Source organism: Lathyrus oleraceus, chromosome 5 (assembly GCF_024323335.1).
Source record: "Lathyrus oleraceus cultivar Zhongwan6 chromosome 5, CAAS_Psat_ZW6_1.0, whole genome shotgun sequence".
In the NCBI taxonomy this organism is placed as follows: Eukaryota; Viridiplantae; Streptophyta; class Magnoliopsida; order Fabales; family Fabaceae; genus Lathyrus; species Lathyrus oleraceus.
In genome coordinates this window covers 376,671,172-376,691,072 of record NC_066583.1, presented here as the reverse complement: position 1 = coordinate 376,691,072, position 19,901 = coordinate 376,671,172, and the positions used below count along the sequence as shown (strand labels likewise).

The 19,901-nt window shown below is 38.7% G+C and overlaps 1 protein-coding gene and 1 pseudogene across 1 annotated transcript; one reads left to right on the top strand and one right to left on the bottom strand.

Annotated features, from left to right (window-relative positions):
* Window positions 1-279: 279 nt before the first annotated feature.
* On the bottom strand, window positions 280-379 carry LOC127089282 (uncharacterized; annotated as a pseudogene).
* Window positions 380-11,622: 11,243 nt separating this feature from the next.
* Window positions 11,623-16,008, top strand: LOC127080811 (uncharacterized). Its single transcript, XM_051021105.1, has 7 exons — window positions 11,623-11,750; window positions 11,837-12,179; window positions 13,281-14,113; window positions 14,374-14,500; window positions 14,603-14,881; window positions 14,989-15,090; window positions 15,517-16,008. Exons 1-7 carry the CDS (start codon window positions 11,623-11,625, stop codon window positions 16,006-16,008), a joined length of 2,304 nt encoding a protein of 767 aa, XP_050877062.1.
* The last annotated feature ends 3,893 nt before the right edge of the window (window positions 16,009-19,901 follow it).

Sequence of the window (19,901 nt, the reverse complement as noted above, 5' to 3'; positions counted from 1 at the left end):
AACCTTCGTTGTTGCAGGCTGTGCAACAGAACCAATTCTCTGGAAATCTTACCGAAGATCCAAACCTTCATTTATCCGTATTTGTCCAATACGCTGATACTATTAAAGCTAATGGTGTCACTTCAGAGGCAATTCGACTTCGTCTTTTTCCTTTCTCATTAAGAGATAGCGCTAGAAGATGGCTTCAATCTCTTCCTTCCAACTCAGTCACCACATGGAACGAGTTGAAGAAAGTTTTTCTTGCCCGATATTTTCCGCCAAGCAAAACAGCTATGTTAAGAGCCCAGATAAACGGATTTAAACAGAAAGACAACGAGTCTCTTTTCGAAGCATGGGAAAGATACAAAGACATGATGAGACTTTGCCCACACCATGGTTTAGAAGACTGGTTAGTAATTCACACATTTTATAATGGTCTCTTATACAACACAAGGTTAACAATAGACGCCGCTGCAGGTGGTGCACTAATGAACAAACCTTATGCTGATGCTTACCAGCTTATCGAGAGCATGGCCCAAAACCACTATCAGTGGGGAACCGAACGAACGAATGTGGAAAAACCTCAACCGAAAACTGGCATGTACGAGATAAGTAACCTTGATCACGTCAATGCAAAAGTGGATGCTTTAGTCCAGAAGATTGAAAGTTTAAACGTATCGCCTCCAGCAGCCGTGGTTGCTATAACTCAGAATTGCGAGGTCTGTGGAATCCAAGGCCACACTCCTGCGGAATGTCAACTCTTGACTGGAATCCAAACAGAGCAAGTAAACTATGCTCAAGGAAGCCCCTATTCGAATACCTATAACCCAAATTGGAAGAACCATCCAAACTTCTCATATAAGAGTAATAATGCTTTATACGCACCTGGACAGTCTCCAAGTCAAGCCCCATCTATACCTCCGGGATATCAGAAACCGAATCCTAACAATAATACCCCTAGAAAATCCAACTTGGAAATCATGATGGAAAACTTTATAGCTTCCCAACAACAAACCAAATAAAGATTTCTTAAACCAGAACATACACACTGGCGAACAACTTAAACAACTAGCAAGCAAAGTAGATGCCTTGGCTACCCATAACAAAATGCTGGAAACGCAAATATCTCAAGTAGCTCAACAACAAGCACCTACTGCTGCACCAACTGGTACATTCCCTGGACAGCCCCAACCCAATCCGAGAAGCCAAGCTCATGCAATTATATTAAGAAGTGGAACGGAAGTGGAAGGACCGTCTGACCCAAGGATAGAAAACCAAAACCCTAAGAAATCTACTGAGGAAAGTGAACCTAAGGAAAAGGAAGAGAGTAATAAGGAAACCCTAGAAAAGAAGGAACCTTATGTACCTCCACCACCTTACAAACCACCTATACCTTACCCTCAAAGGCTTGTTAAAACCAAAGATGTAGGCCAATTTAGAAAATTTGTTGATCTCCTTAAACAATTAAACGTTACAATTCCGTTTACCGAAGCTATTACGCAGATGCCCTCATATGCTAAATTCTTAAAAGAAATTCTTTCTAATAAGAGGAAACTTGAGGATAGCGAAACCGTTACACTCCCTGCCGAATGTAGCGCTATAATCCAAAACATGCCCCCTAAACTCAAGGATCCGGGTAGTTTCTCTATACCCTGTCACATAGGAAAATTTGTCATCGACAAAGCCTTATGCGATTTAGGAGCCGGAATTAGCGTTATGCCTTTATCCATATGTAAGAAACTGGAAATGGGAGAATTAAGACCGACCAAAATGTCTGTGCAATTAGCAGATCGTTCCATCAAATATCCTGTAGGAATCCTTGAAAACGTTCCCGTACGCTTAGGTCAGTTTTACATTCCCACTGACTTCACAATTATGGACATTAGAGAAGATGATACGACACCTATTATACTAGGAAGACCATTCTTAGCAACTGCCGGTGCAATCATAGACGTAAAACGAGGACGACTCACCTTCGAAGTAGGTGAAGAGAAAATTGAATTCATTCTTTCCCAATTCTTGAAAGCACCTGCAATAGGAGATACATGTTATTTCATGGATATCATCGATGAATGCATAAAAGAAGCAGAGTCAGGAGAAGACAAATCATCAGACTATCTTTTAGAGGACAAATCTAAACAATGCCTAGCAATAACACCGGATCCTACGCAGTGTCTTAACAAACCAACCCCTGATTTGAAAACACTTCCCAAAAATCTGAGATATGAATTCCTAGACTTAGAACTTGAACGACCTGTGATAGTTAATGCAGATCTAGGAAGACTCGAAACAGAAAAACTCCTACATATCTTAAGAAAATATCCAACCGCACTAGGATACCACATCACCGATCTCAAAGGAATAAGCCCTTCTATTTGTATGCACCGCATCATGTTAGAAGAAGACTGTAAAACCTCTAGGGAACACCAGAGAAGACTAAATCCGATCCTAAGTGAGGTAGTAAAGAAAGAAATAACCAAGTTATTAGAAGCAGGTATTATATATCCTATATCTGATAGCAAATGGGTTAGTCCTATACACGTTGTACCAAAGAAAGGAGGCATAACCGTTATTGAAAACGAAAAAGGAGAAACTATAACTAAACGAATCGAATCGGGATGGAGAATGTGCATTGATTATAGGAAACTAAACAAAGCAACCCGAAAAGATCATTTCCCTTTACCATTCATTGACCAAATGTTAGAACGATTAGCTAAACATTCACACTTCTGTTATTTAGACGGTTATTCAGGCTTCTTTCAAATACCAATTCACCCTGATGACCAAGAAAAGACGACATTCACATGCCCTTTTGGTACCTTCGCTTATAGACGAATGCCGTTTGGTCTGTGTAATGCCCCTGCAACTTTTCAAAGATGCATGATGGCGATTTTCGCCGACTTTCTCGAAAACATCATGGAAGTATTTATGGATGACTTTTCTGTATACGGACAAAGTTTCGAAGAATGCCTTGAAAACCTGGAAAGAGTTCTGGAACGATGTGTAAAAGTAAACTTAGTACTTAATTGGGAAAAGTGCCACTTTATGGTACAAGAAGGCATTGTTTTAGGACACATCATCTCGAACAGAGGAATTGAAGTAGACAAAGCCAAAATAGAGGTAATCGAAAATCTTCAACCCCCAAGAACCGTGAGAGAAGTACGAAGCTTTTTAGGACACGCCGGTTTTTACCGACGATTCATCAAAGACTTCTCTAAGATAACTAAACCCTTAACTGGACTGTTGATGAAAGATGCTGAATTCATATTCGACGATAACTGTTTAAAAGCATTTCAAACTCTTAAACAAGCATTGATCTCCGCACCCATTATGCAGACACCAGACTGGAATGAACCATTCGAAATAATGTGCGATGCCAGTGATTATGCTATAGGTGCTGTTTTAGGACAAAGAAAGGATAAAAAGCTTCACGTTATATATTACGCTAGCAGAACCCTGGATGAAGCACAGAGGAATTATGCCACAACCGAGAAAGAACTCCTAGCAGTGGTATTTGCGCTAGATAAATTTCGTTCTTACCTGGTAGGAGCCAAAATAATAGTTTACACTGATCACGCTGCTATCAGGTACCTTTTAACAAAAAAAGATGCTAAACCTAGACTCCTAAGATGGATCTTGTTACTACAAGAATTCGACTTAGAAATCAAGGACAAGAAAGGAACTGAAAACGTAGTAGCAGACCATCTCTCTAGACTTGAGAACCTTGAACCGGAAAGAACATCCATTAATGATGATTTCTCGTATGATAAACTCATAGCTACTTTGGAAGAGAACAACTCCGACATGCAAGTAGAAACCACCTTAGCTATATCTGTCACACCATGGTACGCTGATCTAGTCAATTATTTAGCTGCCGGAATAGTTCCACCTACTTTATCTTACCAGCAGAAGAAACGATTCTTCCACGACATAAAACACTATTACTGGGATGATCCCTTACTTTTCAAAAGAGGCCCCGATGGTATCTTCCGTCGATGTATACCCGAAGAAGAGATAGAAAATATAATCCAACACTGTCACTCTGCGCCTTATGGCGGACACACAAGTACATCCAAAACCTGCTCAAAAATCCTACAAGCCGGCTTTTATTGGCCGACTATATGGAAGGACGTACATGCGGCTATTAAGGAGTGTGACAGATGTCAACGCACGGGAAACATATCTAGACGTGACGAGATGCCACAAAAAGGTATTTTGGAAGTAGAGATTTTTGACGTGTGGGGGATAGACTTCATGGGACCTTTCCCATCCTCTTTCGGTAACAAATACATACTCGTGGCAGTTGACTACGTATCAAAGTGGATCGAAGCTATAGCTTCTCCAACAAATGACACCCGAGTAGTAACTAGACTCTTTAAAAATATAATATTTCCGAGATTTGGCATCCCAAGAATAGTAGTCAGTGATGGTGGATCACACTTTATATCCAAGGTACTCGAAAAACTACTACTTAAATATGGAGTGAGACATAGGATAGCAACACCTTACCACCCTCAAACCAGTGGACAAGTGGAAGTATCTAACAGAGGAATCAAGCAAATACTAGAAAAAACGGTCGCCACTTCAAGGAAAGATTGGTCATTGAAATTACCAGAAGCTTTGTGGGCATACCGAACTGCTTATAAAACTCCCATAGGGACGACCCCATTTAAGCTCATTTATGGAAAATCCTGTCACCTCCCGGTAGAATTAGAACATAAAGCCTATTGGGCTATTAGAAATTTAAATTTGAATTATAAAGCCGCCGGTGAAAAGAGAATCCTTGACATAAACGAATTAGAGGAACTCAGAAGAGACGCCTATGAAAATGCCAGAATCTATAAAGAAAGAACAAAACAATGGCATGACAAGCGTATATCAAGGAAAATCTTCAAGCAAGGCGACGCAGTACTTTTATTTAACTCTAGACTAAAGTTATTCCCGGGAAAACTACGATCCAGATGGTCAGGACCTTTTCATATCACTAAAATCTTTCCCAGTGGAGCGGTAGAAATAAAAGGACAATCTACAGAACCGTTCACCGTAAACGGGCAACGTCTGAAACATTATCACTATGCGGAAACCAACGAGGATTCGCAAATTCTACACTTAGACGAAACGCCCCCAGGACTCATAGACTATATTTAACAGTTTCTTTGTCGAGCTTGCGACATTTAAACAAAGCGCTTAGTGGGAGACAACCCACAAAATTAATTTGTTATTTTATTATTCTATTATTATTATTATCATTTCCCTATTTTTCTCTTAAATTATTCTTTTAATTTCTATTTAGTATTCATTATCGATTTATAAAAAAAAAAAGAAAAAATATATATATATATATATATATAATAATAATAATTCTTTTCTTCTTTCGGCATTTGGCCAAATCCTGACTTAAACTCATGTTTCTTTTCTCTAGCTAACACTAACCAGATGGGACATTCTGATCGTATGGGTATCAAGTTCAGAGGAATGGCTCAGAAACGAAAGTTTGAAGAACTAGCCGCTAGAGAGATGCTACCTAGTTTATATGCTGATGATTGGGCTATGACTGCCCTTGGATTGAGACAGAGTGTCCTGTTTTTGCTGAATCAGATAGGATGGGAGACCTCCCCTATCCTGAGACATTTCACCACCTACCGGAGACTCACACTAGAATTCCTTAGTTCATTAATCTATCTACCCAGCCATGGAAAAGGAATTAGCAGAGGTTTTATCCAGTTCAGAATGTTCAATATGGAGTACCAATTTAATATTAGAGACTTCACCAACCTTTTGGGTTTTCCTACCTCCTTTGATACATTCACTGTAAGCCAGGAAGAACTTTTTGAATATAGAGAGCTTGAACACTTTTGGGGTAAGCTGACTGGAAATGATGAGCCCGAAGAACATGAGTTTCTCTCTGGAAACATACATAACCCGGCTTTTCGCTATTTCCATAAGATCCTGACCCACACTTTATTTTGGAAGAAGCCAAATAGTACTTCAGTTTCACGTGATGAACTCTTCATCATATTTTGTGCTTCCCAGAACCGTCCAGTAAACGGTGCTACTTTTATGTTAGCTAATTTGGACCACCTTATCCAGGATGAGCGAGCACCCATTAGAATAGGCGGTTTGATCACTATGATAGGTAATGCTATTGGATTACGTCAGCCTATGCTTGACCTTAGCCCTTTTTGTGGCATTACTACTATGAGTATACCCTTCCTCTTCAACACTATGTTTATAGCAAACATAGGGTCTGATGAGTTCGAGCTTATTATTGATAACCAGGTTCTCTGCCTATTCACCATGCCCGATCCTAGAACTAGTGTTCATAACCAAAGGAACTGGCTCTATAACCTGAATGAAACCCCAACTCCTGCTGGATCCACTGAATCCATCCAGGATTATGAGATTTGTGATGACTATAAGCACTATGTTGACCATATCTCTCTTGCTGAATCTGACCCTCAGACACCTTCCGGCTACTATGATATTGATCCTCCTCCTCAGCCTGCCCTGACCGAAGAATCAGTCATGCCTGATCTCCGACATCATATGCCAGGAACAGATATTAAAACCGTCATTGAAGCCTTGATGTCAGAACAAGACGCCCTCAGGGAAGATTTCCATAACTTGAGACTTGAAATCCTAGAATACATGAGCAACACGGCAAGTCAGTTACGTATGTTACGGCATCATGTTAACTCTTTTACTCCTCCGGCCAGAGATCCGAAGATAGATGGAATTTAGTTATTTCTTTCTAAGTTATTTAGTTTTAGGCTAGATTTTTCATTAATGTTGTTTGAATTCATGTTTATTTCTATTTCATTTCATTGTTTTCCTTCCCTGTAATACATTATGATCATTCTTATTGAAGCTGTTTAGTTAATTTTATTTGCAATGGCTATTATGCTCTACTGTTGTTACCTATTATTATTATTATACAAAGCAAGTAAGCGTGCACAATACATTAAAACTGCAGACTAAAAAATGATCATAAGCAAAATGAAACATTAAAATACGCTACCAAAGTAATTCTGTGAAGCGCTACTGAAGCCTTGCCAAAAAGGACTGTGTGACGAGCGTCACACACTCCATGACGAACGACACGCAAAACGCCTGTTACGAACGTCACAGCCTTGTGACGAGCGTAACGCCCCTCAGACATGTGAACGTTAGGGAGCCGTTGGAGACGAATGTTACACTTTGATTTTTTACATTCCCCATTCATTTTTCATTTACCACACTTAATTACTCTTCAACCACTTTTTCTTTCTATCTTCCAATCCTTCTCCTATAAATACCTACCAAAACTTCCCTCATTCACCACAAAACAATTCTCTCATATCAAATACATTTCTTTCCAAATCATCCCTTCAAAAATTCATCACAATGGCGGGAAATCAAAATTTCGGAAATATCATCTTCCGATCCGGAGATGACAACTACCAGCAAGAGCAATTCGAACGTTTCCAACAGCGAGGCGTCGCTTCCACCAGGTACCCCGATTTAACTTGTTTACAACAATTAGGATTACTCCAAGGTATCGAATGGATGCTCCGCCTAGCCGACTTAACCTTCCTTTGCACTCATAATCAACCCACCTACCCGTCCCTAACCTTAGAATTCTTAAGTTCATACGACTACACCACTCCCGCCGGTGAAGACGAATTTTTAACCGGTACCGCAACCTTCCGCATGTTCAACACTGAGTACTCCTTAACCCAAAACCAATTGAGTACCATGTTACAATTTCCCATAGAAGGTCAGGTACATCCCAGAATCCCTCCAAACTCAAACTGGAACACAGTTGGCGTTTTTGGCCTTTTTAAGAAAATTACCGGTATAGATACCTACAACTGGGAAGAACTCCTTCTCTCCCATATACATAACCCCACTATCCGGTACTTCATCCGCATCTTGCAAAACACAATTTTTGGAAGACCAAACAACAGCAAGGTCAACTCAAAGGAGCTATTTTTCCTCCAACGCGTCTTCGAACCGGATACTCAGGTAAACGCCGCCTCTTTTCTCTTTCATCATATCCGCACCTTATGTGCTAGAGGCCGGCAACCCTTTATAATTGGTGGATTAATAACCTCCATAGCACTTGGCCTACACCTAGGGGATAGACTCCAAACTTTAGAATCCCTACCTCTCCTGTCTATGGATATCAGCTATTGCCGCTCCAGCCGCCTGATTAAAAACAGAGTCGGCGGAGGATATTATCTTATGGTGAACAACCAGGCTGTCCCAAGCGTTGTTCTACCAAATATCGCCCTAACTGATGTCACAAACCCCGACCGCCACCTCTACGATCTAAACGCTCCTGAAACCACCGAGCCTTTACAAACAAACCCACAAACAGATGAGTTTGAAAAATGGAACAAGGTGATCATCTTCCTACACAACATTCAGCCCCGCTCAACCCTTCCAGAAATGCAGCCGGCCCATCCTCCCAACGTCGTCGACGACGAAGGCCTGCGACCAACGACGACATTATGGATGCTATCGATGGAATGCAGGCACAGAATACAGAGATGATGCAGATGATGCGTCAAATGCAACAGCAACAGGACGCTCGGAATGCCATAACCGACCAGCGGTTTACTGAATTGTTCAGCAGGTTCGACAACTTAGACATACGTCAAAGATCACCAGGTCCAAGAACCAGAGGCGGAAGGCAACCTTAGTTGTTATTTTCTCTGCATTTCCATTTTGTATTTCTTTCCCTTAAAACATTGAGGACAATGTTTAGTTTAAGTATGGGGGGAAACAATATTCTTCCTATTACCATTTTTCAAGTATGTTATTTTCCCTTTTCATTGTTATTTCCCTTTCTTATTATGAAAAAAAAAAAAATTATTATAATATATATTTATTTTAAGTCAAGTCCCTAGTGTGAAAAATTCTTATTATCTATTCCCCTCAATTTTCTTGAGCCATAACAAAAAATTTTTAACACACCCAATAAGTATAAAGGTTGCCTACTCTATAAAACTTGAGTGAGATCAAAACAAAATCATTACCGTAACAACACTCTGAGAACCTCAATATGTTAGATCAGGATAAAGTACCTATTATACCGATTCCTTGAACTTTTAGTTCTATGGCAACCCCAAGTAGTTTATACAGAAGTCAGCACCATCTTAATAGCAAACTACGTGGAGAGCCGATGAATATAAGTGAATGATCCCCAAAAGTAACCTAAGATATATAAATATATCAAGAAATGCACTAAGTAAATTAGGTGATCCTTACCAGATCATTTAATCTAAAGGTTGCAGATCATGCAAAAGCACAATACGAAAGATCCATTATGAATTGTTTCAGTAGGAATCTGGTACTGAACTTGGTAGGGCGGACTACGGTTCGATCCCCCGCAATTTGCAATGGACTGAATAATGAAGTTATCCGACTTATGTACCAGAACTTCTAGCAAAAAGCGGATCATAATCACTAACCGGTTACTCCACTATGTGCGCGAAAAGATAAAGGGCTTAATGTGATTTCGCTAGAATGAAAACGGGTAAAATAAGACTAAAGGAACCAGGATAGCTATCATAGGGTACTTGAACTGATTGGCATAAGGTAGGGTTATCTAAGTTGTAACGGTAGTTGTTGATGTCAAGATTAAACTCAAGTCCTCCCAAACAAAAACCCATTTGCAACCTAGTACGAATTGATGTGTGCTTTGAAATTTCATCTGGCTAAAACTTTTAACAAGTTCTATACTGAATTTTGCTTGAGGACAAGCAAAGATTTAAGTATGGGGGAGTTTGATAACACGAAATTATATCACATTTTAAGACTTAATTCAATTAGATTATATTATCATTTACTTTAGTTTATCTCATTTTATCAGATATTATGCAGTATTTCCTTGCTATTTATGTCAGGTATCCATTTTGAAGCAAAAGTGAAAAAAGGGAAGAAAAGGAGGTGTAAAAAGCAATAAAAAGGAAACAAATAACCAAGACCAAGCCCAGCCCAAAGAAAGTGCACGTTATGCCTGTGACGGGCGTCACAAGGAGTGTGACGAGCGTCACACTAAAAGCACTCCTGTGACGAGCGTCACACATGGTGTGACGAACGTCACACCAGTCCTCTATATTTTTGGCGCAAGGAACTCAACTGACCACGTTGAAAGCTACTTCTACGCACGCTTAACCCTCGGAACGAGACCACGCACACGGAAACCCTTGAAATGCAGTTACACCAGCAGCTGTATAAATAGGAACTAATTGGGAAGTTTCAAAAAAACGGTTTTTTTTCCACGCTCACATTGCCGAAGCTCTGCCAAATTTTCTTTTCACGCCTTTTGCTTATTTTTTCCTTTCCAGCACTTAGCACTGTTTATTTTATTTATTCCTTTTGCAAGCTTTACATTCTTTTCCCTTGCAAATTTACCTTTCCAATTTTAGCTTTTAGATATTTTTCGCATAATAGTTTCTACACCGGAAACTATTGTGCAACTTTATACTGGATTTAACCTTACGTTATATTCCAGTTTTATTTCCTTGATTTAATTTACTGTTTAATTGAAGAATCCAAGAACAAATCCTACCGGCTTGTGGTGGAGTGTTCAAGACCATTGTATTACGCATTCAGGTTCTTTAATCATTATTTAATATTTTGTTTTATTATTTACCTATATTATCTGCCTGGAATGAGTCTGTTTATGCATGATATAAATTCTTATTCATTTAGCATGTCTGGCTAATTTGCCTAGGTATCGGTATGTAAAGTAAGCAGAATAAGGGATCAAGACTGAGTCGGTCTATCTAAACTTAAAATCAAAATCAATCTTTTTACGGTTTCAACTTACAGGTTTAATAACAAGATTTTTTACAAAAGTAAAAGACATAAAGAAGTTAAAATCAATAGAGCGAGAGTTTGAGATTTTAACTGGACAGTGTAAGTTAGGCATTAATTCTAGATCAGGGCGAGAGCAAGTTTTAGAGTTAATTAAATTCTGACCTTTTCCAAAAAGTATTTTTAAAGATTGAATGTGAGGACGAGAGTTAAGCATTTGGATTTAATTATATAACCTAAGTCAACAGAGCGAGAGTTTGAGATAAGGGTGTTTAAAACGGTCAGTATTTTCTTAAAAAGAGTTTCTGCAACTTTATTGTTTTCAAAATATGGTTTTTGACTTAATTATAAGTCACAGCAACATTAATATAAAATCATGGTTTATTCAACAGAGCGAGAGTTTGAGATAGAACCTTTAACCAATAAAGTTAACCGAAACGATTCATTTTACAACTAAGAAACCGACAAAGACTTGATTCCCTAGTTTTGACGAACTACATACCGATATCCGTCTTATTAATATTTAATCTAGATATTAGTTTAGCTCTTAGTTTTTCCCAAACAATCAAACATTTTCACCTTAGATTTACGTAGTAACCTTAGATAACGGTATATCGATTCATAAGTCCCTGTGGGATCGATATCTTTTAAAACTACGCGATAGAACTGTGCACTTGCAGTTTGTATCCCACTCTCGACTCACCCAGTCGAGCGATCAATTATATACATCGCGAGACAAATTACTTTTGCTCTCATTATTTCAACTCTTTCCGTTTGTTGCCAACCATAAATCTTAGTAACAAACCTCATTTAGACAATGATGACATTCTACCTACAATGTCCATTCTACAAAGTGGCGGTCGACCAAGTGGGAAGTCACGAAAATATTTTCTATCTGATAAGGAATGGAAGTCTTCACATGTGCATGTCTTGATAAATTGTGATGAGGTTAAACCATATCTTGAGTAAGTGTGCATCATAATATATTCAATCAAATTATTGATGCATATCATAATAGATATTTACTTATGAATCGTGTGATTTATTTCAGCATATTCTTAGAGAACCACTCTCTAGATATAGAAGATTCATTTGGGCGCATACATATAGAGTTTCCCATATGGCTGAAGAAATATGTAAATGAGGAGACAAATGGAGTTACTAACCAAGATATAATTGCCTTGTCTCGTAGTCCTGCATCAATGGCCATATCATGGAACATGTATTTTATCAATGGGTACAAGTTTCATACTGAAGAATGGAGCAAAGGTAGAAAAACTAGAAATTATGGTGTGCACGTGAAAGGTCTTGTAGAAGGAGGAAATACTGATTTTTATGGAATAATCAAACATATCTTTGAGCTAGATTACTTTGGTCTGAAGCATAAGATTCCAGTTTTTTTATTGTGAATGGTTTGATCCAACAAGGAATACGGGCACAAAGGTTCACCCACAATATAAAACTGTGGATATTAAGATGGATAAACGTTATCGTCCTTACGATCCTTTCATCCTTGCACAAAATGCAAGACAAGTGTATTATGTCCCATATCCAGAAATGTGTAGAGATATGCGTGGATGGTGTGCGGAAATCACCACAAAACCAAGGGGTCGCGTAGAGATTGACAACATATAGGATGAAGTACCTTATCAATTTGATGGGATGTTACCTGCGCTACCCAATGTAGAAATTGAAGCAATATCTTGTTTGCGTGACATGTCACAATTAGATGTGTTTGAAGAGATTTTTGATTGCTCTACTAGTGAAGCAGATAGAGGGCATTGATGAAGATAAGCGTGTTGTGACATGAACGAGGGTTCAAATAGAAACAAAAGGGTGAAGCAGAACTAAATTTTCTTTTCTTTCTAGTTTCTCTTTCTAGTTTTGCTGTTTTTTTATATTTCTTTTAGTCTTTTACTGCCAAAAATTGATGTTTGTAGTTTTGTACCATTCCTACTTCATCTTGTAGTAAAATAACATAATGAAATTAACAAAACTACCACTAACACTAACAGCTAGGTACGCCCGTTCACTAACAAATACTGTTCATTACTGATTGTCAGTTATGCAAAGCTATCATAACTGACTGGAAGACTCTAGAACACTTTGGTATTCCTGATCTAGATCATCTGGTCAGTCGTGACTTGTGAAGGTGGCCGAGGGTCTGCTGCTAGTAATAAAGAAAAACTAACTCTTATCCCGCAAAGCTTGTTAATCCATCCATATGATTACATGAGTTTACTGCTTTTACTTGGAATCCTGTCATTTGTTTGTTTCTTTTATTTATGTTGGAGGGGTTTTTGCAGTTGTTGATGTTTGGAGGGGTTTTTGCGTGTTATGATAATGTTTGGCAACTGCATTTGAATTATCAGAAACAACATTGCGCTGAACACTGTATTAAGTTTTGAAGATTTTCTTTCTTTTCTTGTTTATTAATTGGCATTTTTATGTTAAGAGTGTGAGACTGACTAATCCTTTTATTTTTATGATAACAGATGACTAAAAGAGGTGGAAAAGCTAAGGTATTAGCACCAGGAAAACTTCAAGAAGAACGAAATCGCATAATTAACAAGAAGCATATCGTTAGGAAACCTGCTCAAACAACATTGTCTGTGCAGGATGCATCATCGGCACCAACACCAACTCAGGCAGCACCGTCCGTGCAGGTTGCATCGTCAATGCCAACATCAGCTTCGAAAAAATCGTGTGTGCAGGCTGCATCGTCGATGCCAACACCAGCTCAGGCAACATCGTCCATGCAGGTTGCATCGTCGATGCCAACATCAGCTTCGAAAAAATCATTTGTGCAGGCTGCATCGTCGATGCCAACACCAGCTCAGGCAGCATCGTCCGTGCAGGTTGCATCATCAATGCCAACATCAGCTTCTAAAAAATCGTCTGTGCAGGCTGCATCGTCGATGCCAACACCAGCTCAGGCAGCATCGTCCGTGCAGGCTGCATCGTCGATGCCAACACCAGCTCAGGCAGCATCGTCCGTGCAGGCTGCATCGTCGATGCCAACACCAGCTCAGGCAGCATCGTCCGTGCAGGCTGCATCGTCAATGCCAACACCAGCTCCAACTATAGTACCTGTTCATGCCACTACGTCTGAGAAATTTAGTTTTATGTCTACTCCGACTTTAAGCCATCAAACAATGGCTGGCCCTCAAAGTATAAACCTTCAAACAATGGCTAGCCCTTCAAATTTGGCAGAGGAGGAAGATGTGGATGCTGATGAGGATGAGGCGGTGGGTCAAGAAACTGTTACCCCTCTTGTGCCAACAATAGATGAGAATGGGAAAGTTATTATAAAACCATCTGGTACTGGGTAAGTCATATATATTCTCATAATTTAATGATTTAGTAGTTTTATTATTGTATTTTGTCTGAAATATATATAACCTGTTAAGCAAGTTGAGAATATTCCTATCCATATGATTCTTAATGCAGGTTGTATACTTGGCATAGTCTTTCAATATTACAATCCATATGATTCTTAACTTTGTTATGTTCATATCTTATTTACAGTCTGCATCATGAATCTTATTTACAGTCTGCACCATGAATCTTATTTTCAATATTTTGTAGGCTAGTTCCTGCCAAAGAAGTTGCAGGTGCCATTAATTATGTGATACGCAAACAATTTTATAAACCTATACATCATTGGTCTGCACTCGATCCTGATACGAAAGCTGATTGGTTTAAGTTGTTTGGAGTAAGTATTTATTGACTTTTGTCACTTAAGTTGATCAAATTATATTTAAAAAAGTAACTAAATGGTTATTAATATTAATTATGTGATTTTAATTATTTTTAGGAGAAGGTTTCGTGGGATCCTTTCGATCATGCATTTGTCTATAGCGCATTTGAAAAAAAAGGAAGAAAACGATTAAACGACATGTTGGGGAAGGCGAGGAGAAAAGGGACTCGACCTTCATGGATTGGTGATGATGCTTGGGTTGAACTTCAAACTTATTGGAAAAATACCGAGTTTTTGGCTGTGTCTTCTCAAAACAAGACCAATCGAGCTTCCGCAAGAGGCGGAGCAGTCCACACCACAGGCCGTAAGGCTCATATTGATGTTGCACTTCAACTTGTAAGTAATAAAATCCTAACAAATTATTATTATTACGAAGACTCTTTATATCTTGACAGTTTTACTCGTATTCTGTATTGATTATTGGATTATTTGATTATTTGTAGTCACGTGAACTTCAAAGGGATCTGCGTCCCGATGAGTTATTTTTAAAAACACACAAGAGGAAAAATGGTGAATGGGTTGACAGTCGTGATGCATCTACTTATGTAAGTTCTCGTAAATGTTACTGCATCAATATTTGCATCCATGCTTGAAACATATTATGTAGCTGTTATGTATTCCTTATGGCGTTGTATTTGAAACATATTATGTATAACAATGCATCAATGTTACAACAGAAACATGCTTATGCTTGAAACATATTATGTATAACTAGTATTCAGAAACATATTATGTATCAATGTTACAGCAGAAACAGCAGAAACATATTATGTAACAATGCATCAATGTTACAGCTGAAACAGCAGAAACATATTATGTATAACTAGTATTCAGTACAAATACATATATTATGTAGCTGTTAAGTATTCCTTATGCTTGAAACATGCTTGAAATAGAAAATACATATATGAATGATACAGTTGCTTGTGTTATCTTGTTGTTAAGTATTCCTTACTTTTTCTATTATGCAGAAGACTTTTAAAGAGAAGTTTGATGCAGAACTTCAGCCAACTGAAGAAGGGAATGGAGAGGTTGTTCAAGTGTTAGATGGAGAGCGTGTAAATCAGCTATGGACAGAGGCTGCTAGGGGCCGTAACCGTGGTCGGGTTTATGGCGCTGCAGATTTAGCTATTAATCTAAAACATGGATCAAAAAGTTTTACCCAACAATCTCAAACTCCTCAGCACTCTATGTTTGGGATGTCATTAGAAGCTGAAAGAGCAACTAGAATTAGAGCTGAACAAATTGCCGAGGCTGCAACGACCCAATTACAAGAGGCTAACGAAGCAACGCGAGTTGCTACCGAGGCTGCAAAAGTTGCTACCGAGACTGCACAAAGGATGGAGAGGGAGATGAATGCTTGGAAGGAATTTATGATGAAGAAATTTGACACTTCAACTTTTGTATCACATTCTCATCATTATGATGACGATTTGGATGATCAGTCATTAGATGAAGATTGATCTTGTACTTTTAGTAGAACGAATTAATCTCGGATGTGATTACTTTTTGTGTATGTTTTTTGAAAGTTAATGTGGGTAGAACTTTTGTAGTTTCTTTCACGAATGTTTGAGATTGTTTCCAAATGTTTTACCATAAATATGATATTGTTCGATTGATGGAGTGGATTGAAAAAATTTGTTTGAGTGAGGTTGATTTTCTTCGAAGTTGAAGTCATGTTGCAACCCGACTCTAAACATCTTTATTGTCCTTTTTTGTTGACTTTAGAGTCGGTGTATAGAAGGCTAAATATAATTATTGACTTTTCTATGTTGACTTTAGGGTCGGTGACACGGACGCTATATGTTTTTTCTTGAGTTTTATAAATTGACCTTCATGTCAGTCGACCGATGCTAATAAAAAATGTTGACTTTTGTTTGTTGACTTTAGAGTCGGACAGGGCAACGCTAAGCATAATTATTGACTTTTCATGGTTTTGACACAATATAGCGTCGGTCCCATTAGTGTCACCTTAGCCTCGGTTACACCGAGGCTACGTAGCCTCGGTGTATCTTTAGCCGACGTTACCCAGTAGCTTCACAACTTTTATTCAAGGCCCGACACCGACGCTAACCACATATTAGTGTCCGTTTTTTCACCTTTAGCGTCTTAAAGTGGTCGACGCTAATAACTGTTTTTCTAGTGGTGTATGTGTAACATGTCAGCTATCTCTTGAGAAGTAGGAATACTCTCCAAGCCACTGAACGGCAACTGGTCTAGAATAGGTATACCCACAAAGTAAGCATACTCCTCAAGTGTAGGCAAAAGCTGATAATCCGGAAACATGAAGCAACGGTACAAAGGATCGTAAAACTGCACCAATACACTCACCAATCCTTCATCCACCTGAGTAGTCAGAAGAGGAAGAAGCTTCCCAAAACGAGCTTTGAAACCCAAGGGATCTAATACATAAGATGTCAAATTCCTTAACTCTTTCAAGTCTAGTTGTCTGAAACTGTACTTCTTTGTATTCCTTCTTTGTCTTTCCATGTCTGAAAAATTTGCAAATAGACCTCTTAAGTTCCTTGAAAATTTTCTTATTATTTTGATGATATGGATGCAAATGGGTGCATGAATGCATGAATGCAACAATCACACTCAAGGATCAAGCAAAGCACACCAAACAAAGGTCATGGGTGTAGGAGAATAGCCATCCAAGGCGCAGCGGAATTTAAAAATTTCTCCATTTAGTGATCCTTACGAATGGGCATGATCAGTGATAGAATCGTTACCTCTTGTGGCGATTCAAACCTTTGGTGCAGATCTCTGATAATGATCAAAAACCTTTGATACAGATCCACGGGGCGATCACGAACGTTGAACGATGACAACGTCTCTACTCAGTCCACACGAACGGATTCCTTCAATCGCAGTGCTAGCTGTTATGAATGAAGACTTTGAGTGAGAGAGAGATACGTGTTTTCTGTCTCAGTGAGTTACAATGCTTCTACCCAAGGGGTTCTATTTATAGAACCACTTGTGTGGGCTTCAAGCCAAAAAGCCCACTTAAGTGCATTTTAGCACATATCTCATAATATGCCAAAATCACTTAAGTACTTGGTACCTTACCATATTTCATATTCTACTTAAGTACACCATACCTTACGATGTTCCTTAATTATTCTATCTCTCATCAATCCGTCCTTTGTGTGTGACCCTATAGGTTTTCGCGGCGTTGGCAATTATATTAAATCACGTATTTAACATAATAAACAGTGAGCGGTATCTAGCAACACATCACTGCTACCCAAGTCACGAAAATGTCATGTGATCTGACAAAACCTCCTGTGATAATAATTATGTGTATAATTACCTCTTTGCCCTTATGTCTATATTGAACACAAGGTATAGACCGTGTCATCCTTGTCCAGTTCAATATTGGGCCCATAGACATTTATCCTGTTACGCAGGATGGGCAAATTCCATCTAGGACACTCATGTCCCTCAGCATGCTTTGTGGAGTACCCATCAACTGTCTTTATGGTTATCCAGTTACGAACAACATTGGATCAGCAATAAAGCACTCGACTCTACATCTAGGATCCATAGTGGTTTCAGGTCGAAGAGTGGTATACACTATTATCACCATGAGAATAACTTATGACACTTTGCATAACTTTCTATATAGTATTCTCATAGCGGGTCAATCCGGTATAAATATTACTCCTAATATTCATACCTATGTTTAAGACTTGATAACTCTTTATCCATGATCCATGAGATGTGATCATCAGTCTACAAACATAATAGTCTTAATGCTTTAATGTTATCCCACTTCACACTAAAGCTCGACTACGGATACTTTAAGAATAGTGTCCTTATGTTTAATGTGTTCTCATGATTAAGTCACACTTAATACATTAAACAGACTATCTATTCCAGGGACTTTATTAATCAACCATAATAAAGAAAATGCCTTTAAATAATTCGATACAAGTACCAAAAGTATTGGCCTCTAGGGCTTACACCAACAATGGGATGGATCATGTTATCCTTAATATCAATCATCCATTTTGGTGGATTATGGTTTACACCCTATCAACACCCAAGTTCCATTGATATTAAGGATACTTGAACGGATCAACCATGAATCAAGGGTTTGTTGCAAGTCACGAGCATGGAGTTTAGGTTAAGAACCACCCAAAGGGAGTGTACTAAGGTTTAAACCTGCCAAACATGTTCTACAAAAGGTTCCCATAGTCATCATCCCATCTTTTGGATATTATCGGAGAAACGACTACTCGTATTCCAAAAATATTCTCAAGAGAGACTCTTATGAGTGTAGTATCGCGTAACAATCGCATCAAATCTTACACTTGAACGACTTTCGCACTACATCCTACGAATAGGCCAAGATGGGTTTGGTAAACTAAGGTCCTTGGCTTCTAAGGTCTATATTGGAAAGAATAATGTCTAACCACAACTTACTTGTGTGACATTATTGATCCCAACATAACCTCCACCAAGTGAATGGACTTGCAAGTCAACTTGCTAAGGAATAACTCCACACAAGTCGACAAGACTATGCCATTCTCCTATCCTAAGTGCACTCGAGTTCGGGTGTAGAACTCATCTCACAAAGATCACCAAGCATACAAGGAATTAATATTCAAGCAACTAAATCATTACATACAATACAGTAATCCCAAATTGCACAAAAATATGTCACAAAACAAATACAATACAACAAGCATGAAAAGTCGGCAAAACCCACTAGGCAAATACACGTCCCCAACAGAGTCGCCACTTTTCTGTAGCGGGGTATTCGTTACCATTAGAGATATTGACTAAATCCAAGGTAAATCATACAAGTCGAGTCGCCACCGCACTTCTATTTATCCAAAGGAATGGTTAGAAAGCGAACAAAAACCTAAAAGTTTTATCGAATAAAAAACTAGTAAAAATGTCAGAGATCTGGGTAAGGGGGTTGGTTATGCAATGGGAAGGTGTTAGGCACCCAAAGCATCCTAGGTACTCTTAGGGAGCCCTTTTCACATTTGTTGCAAAGGTTGTTGTTTTTTGTGAAAATTTATTTGTGCAAACATGATTGAAGGGATGAGAAAAGCGTGTATGTTTATCTAATGTACTACTTACTAAAAGAAGGGTCAAAAGAAAATGACTCGCACGGACGTCGCATCCACTGCATACGTATCTCATCTGAATCTGAGAATCAGAGTCTTCGTAGCTCGGCTACCAATGGGTTAAAGAGGAGTGTGCTCGCTAAGACATCACGTCTTATGCCTACGTATCTCATCTGGGATGAAAATCAGAGCAAAACGTAGTTCGACCACCTATGGGGTAAGGGTTGTGTTTTGGGGTGAACGACGTTACTAAGCAATCTACCGGATGCTCGAAC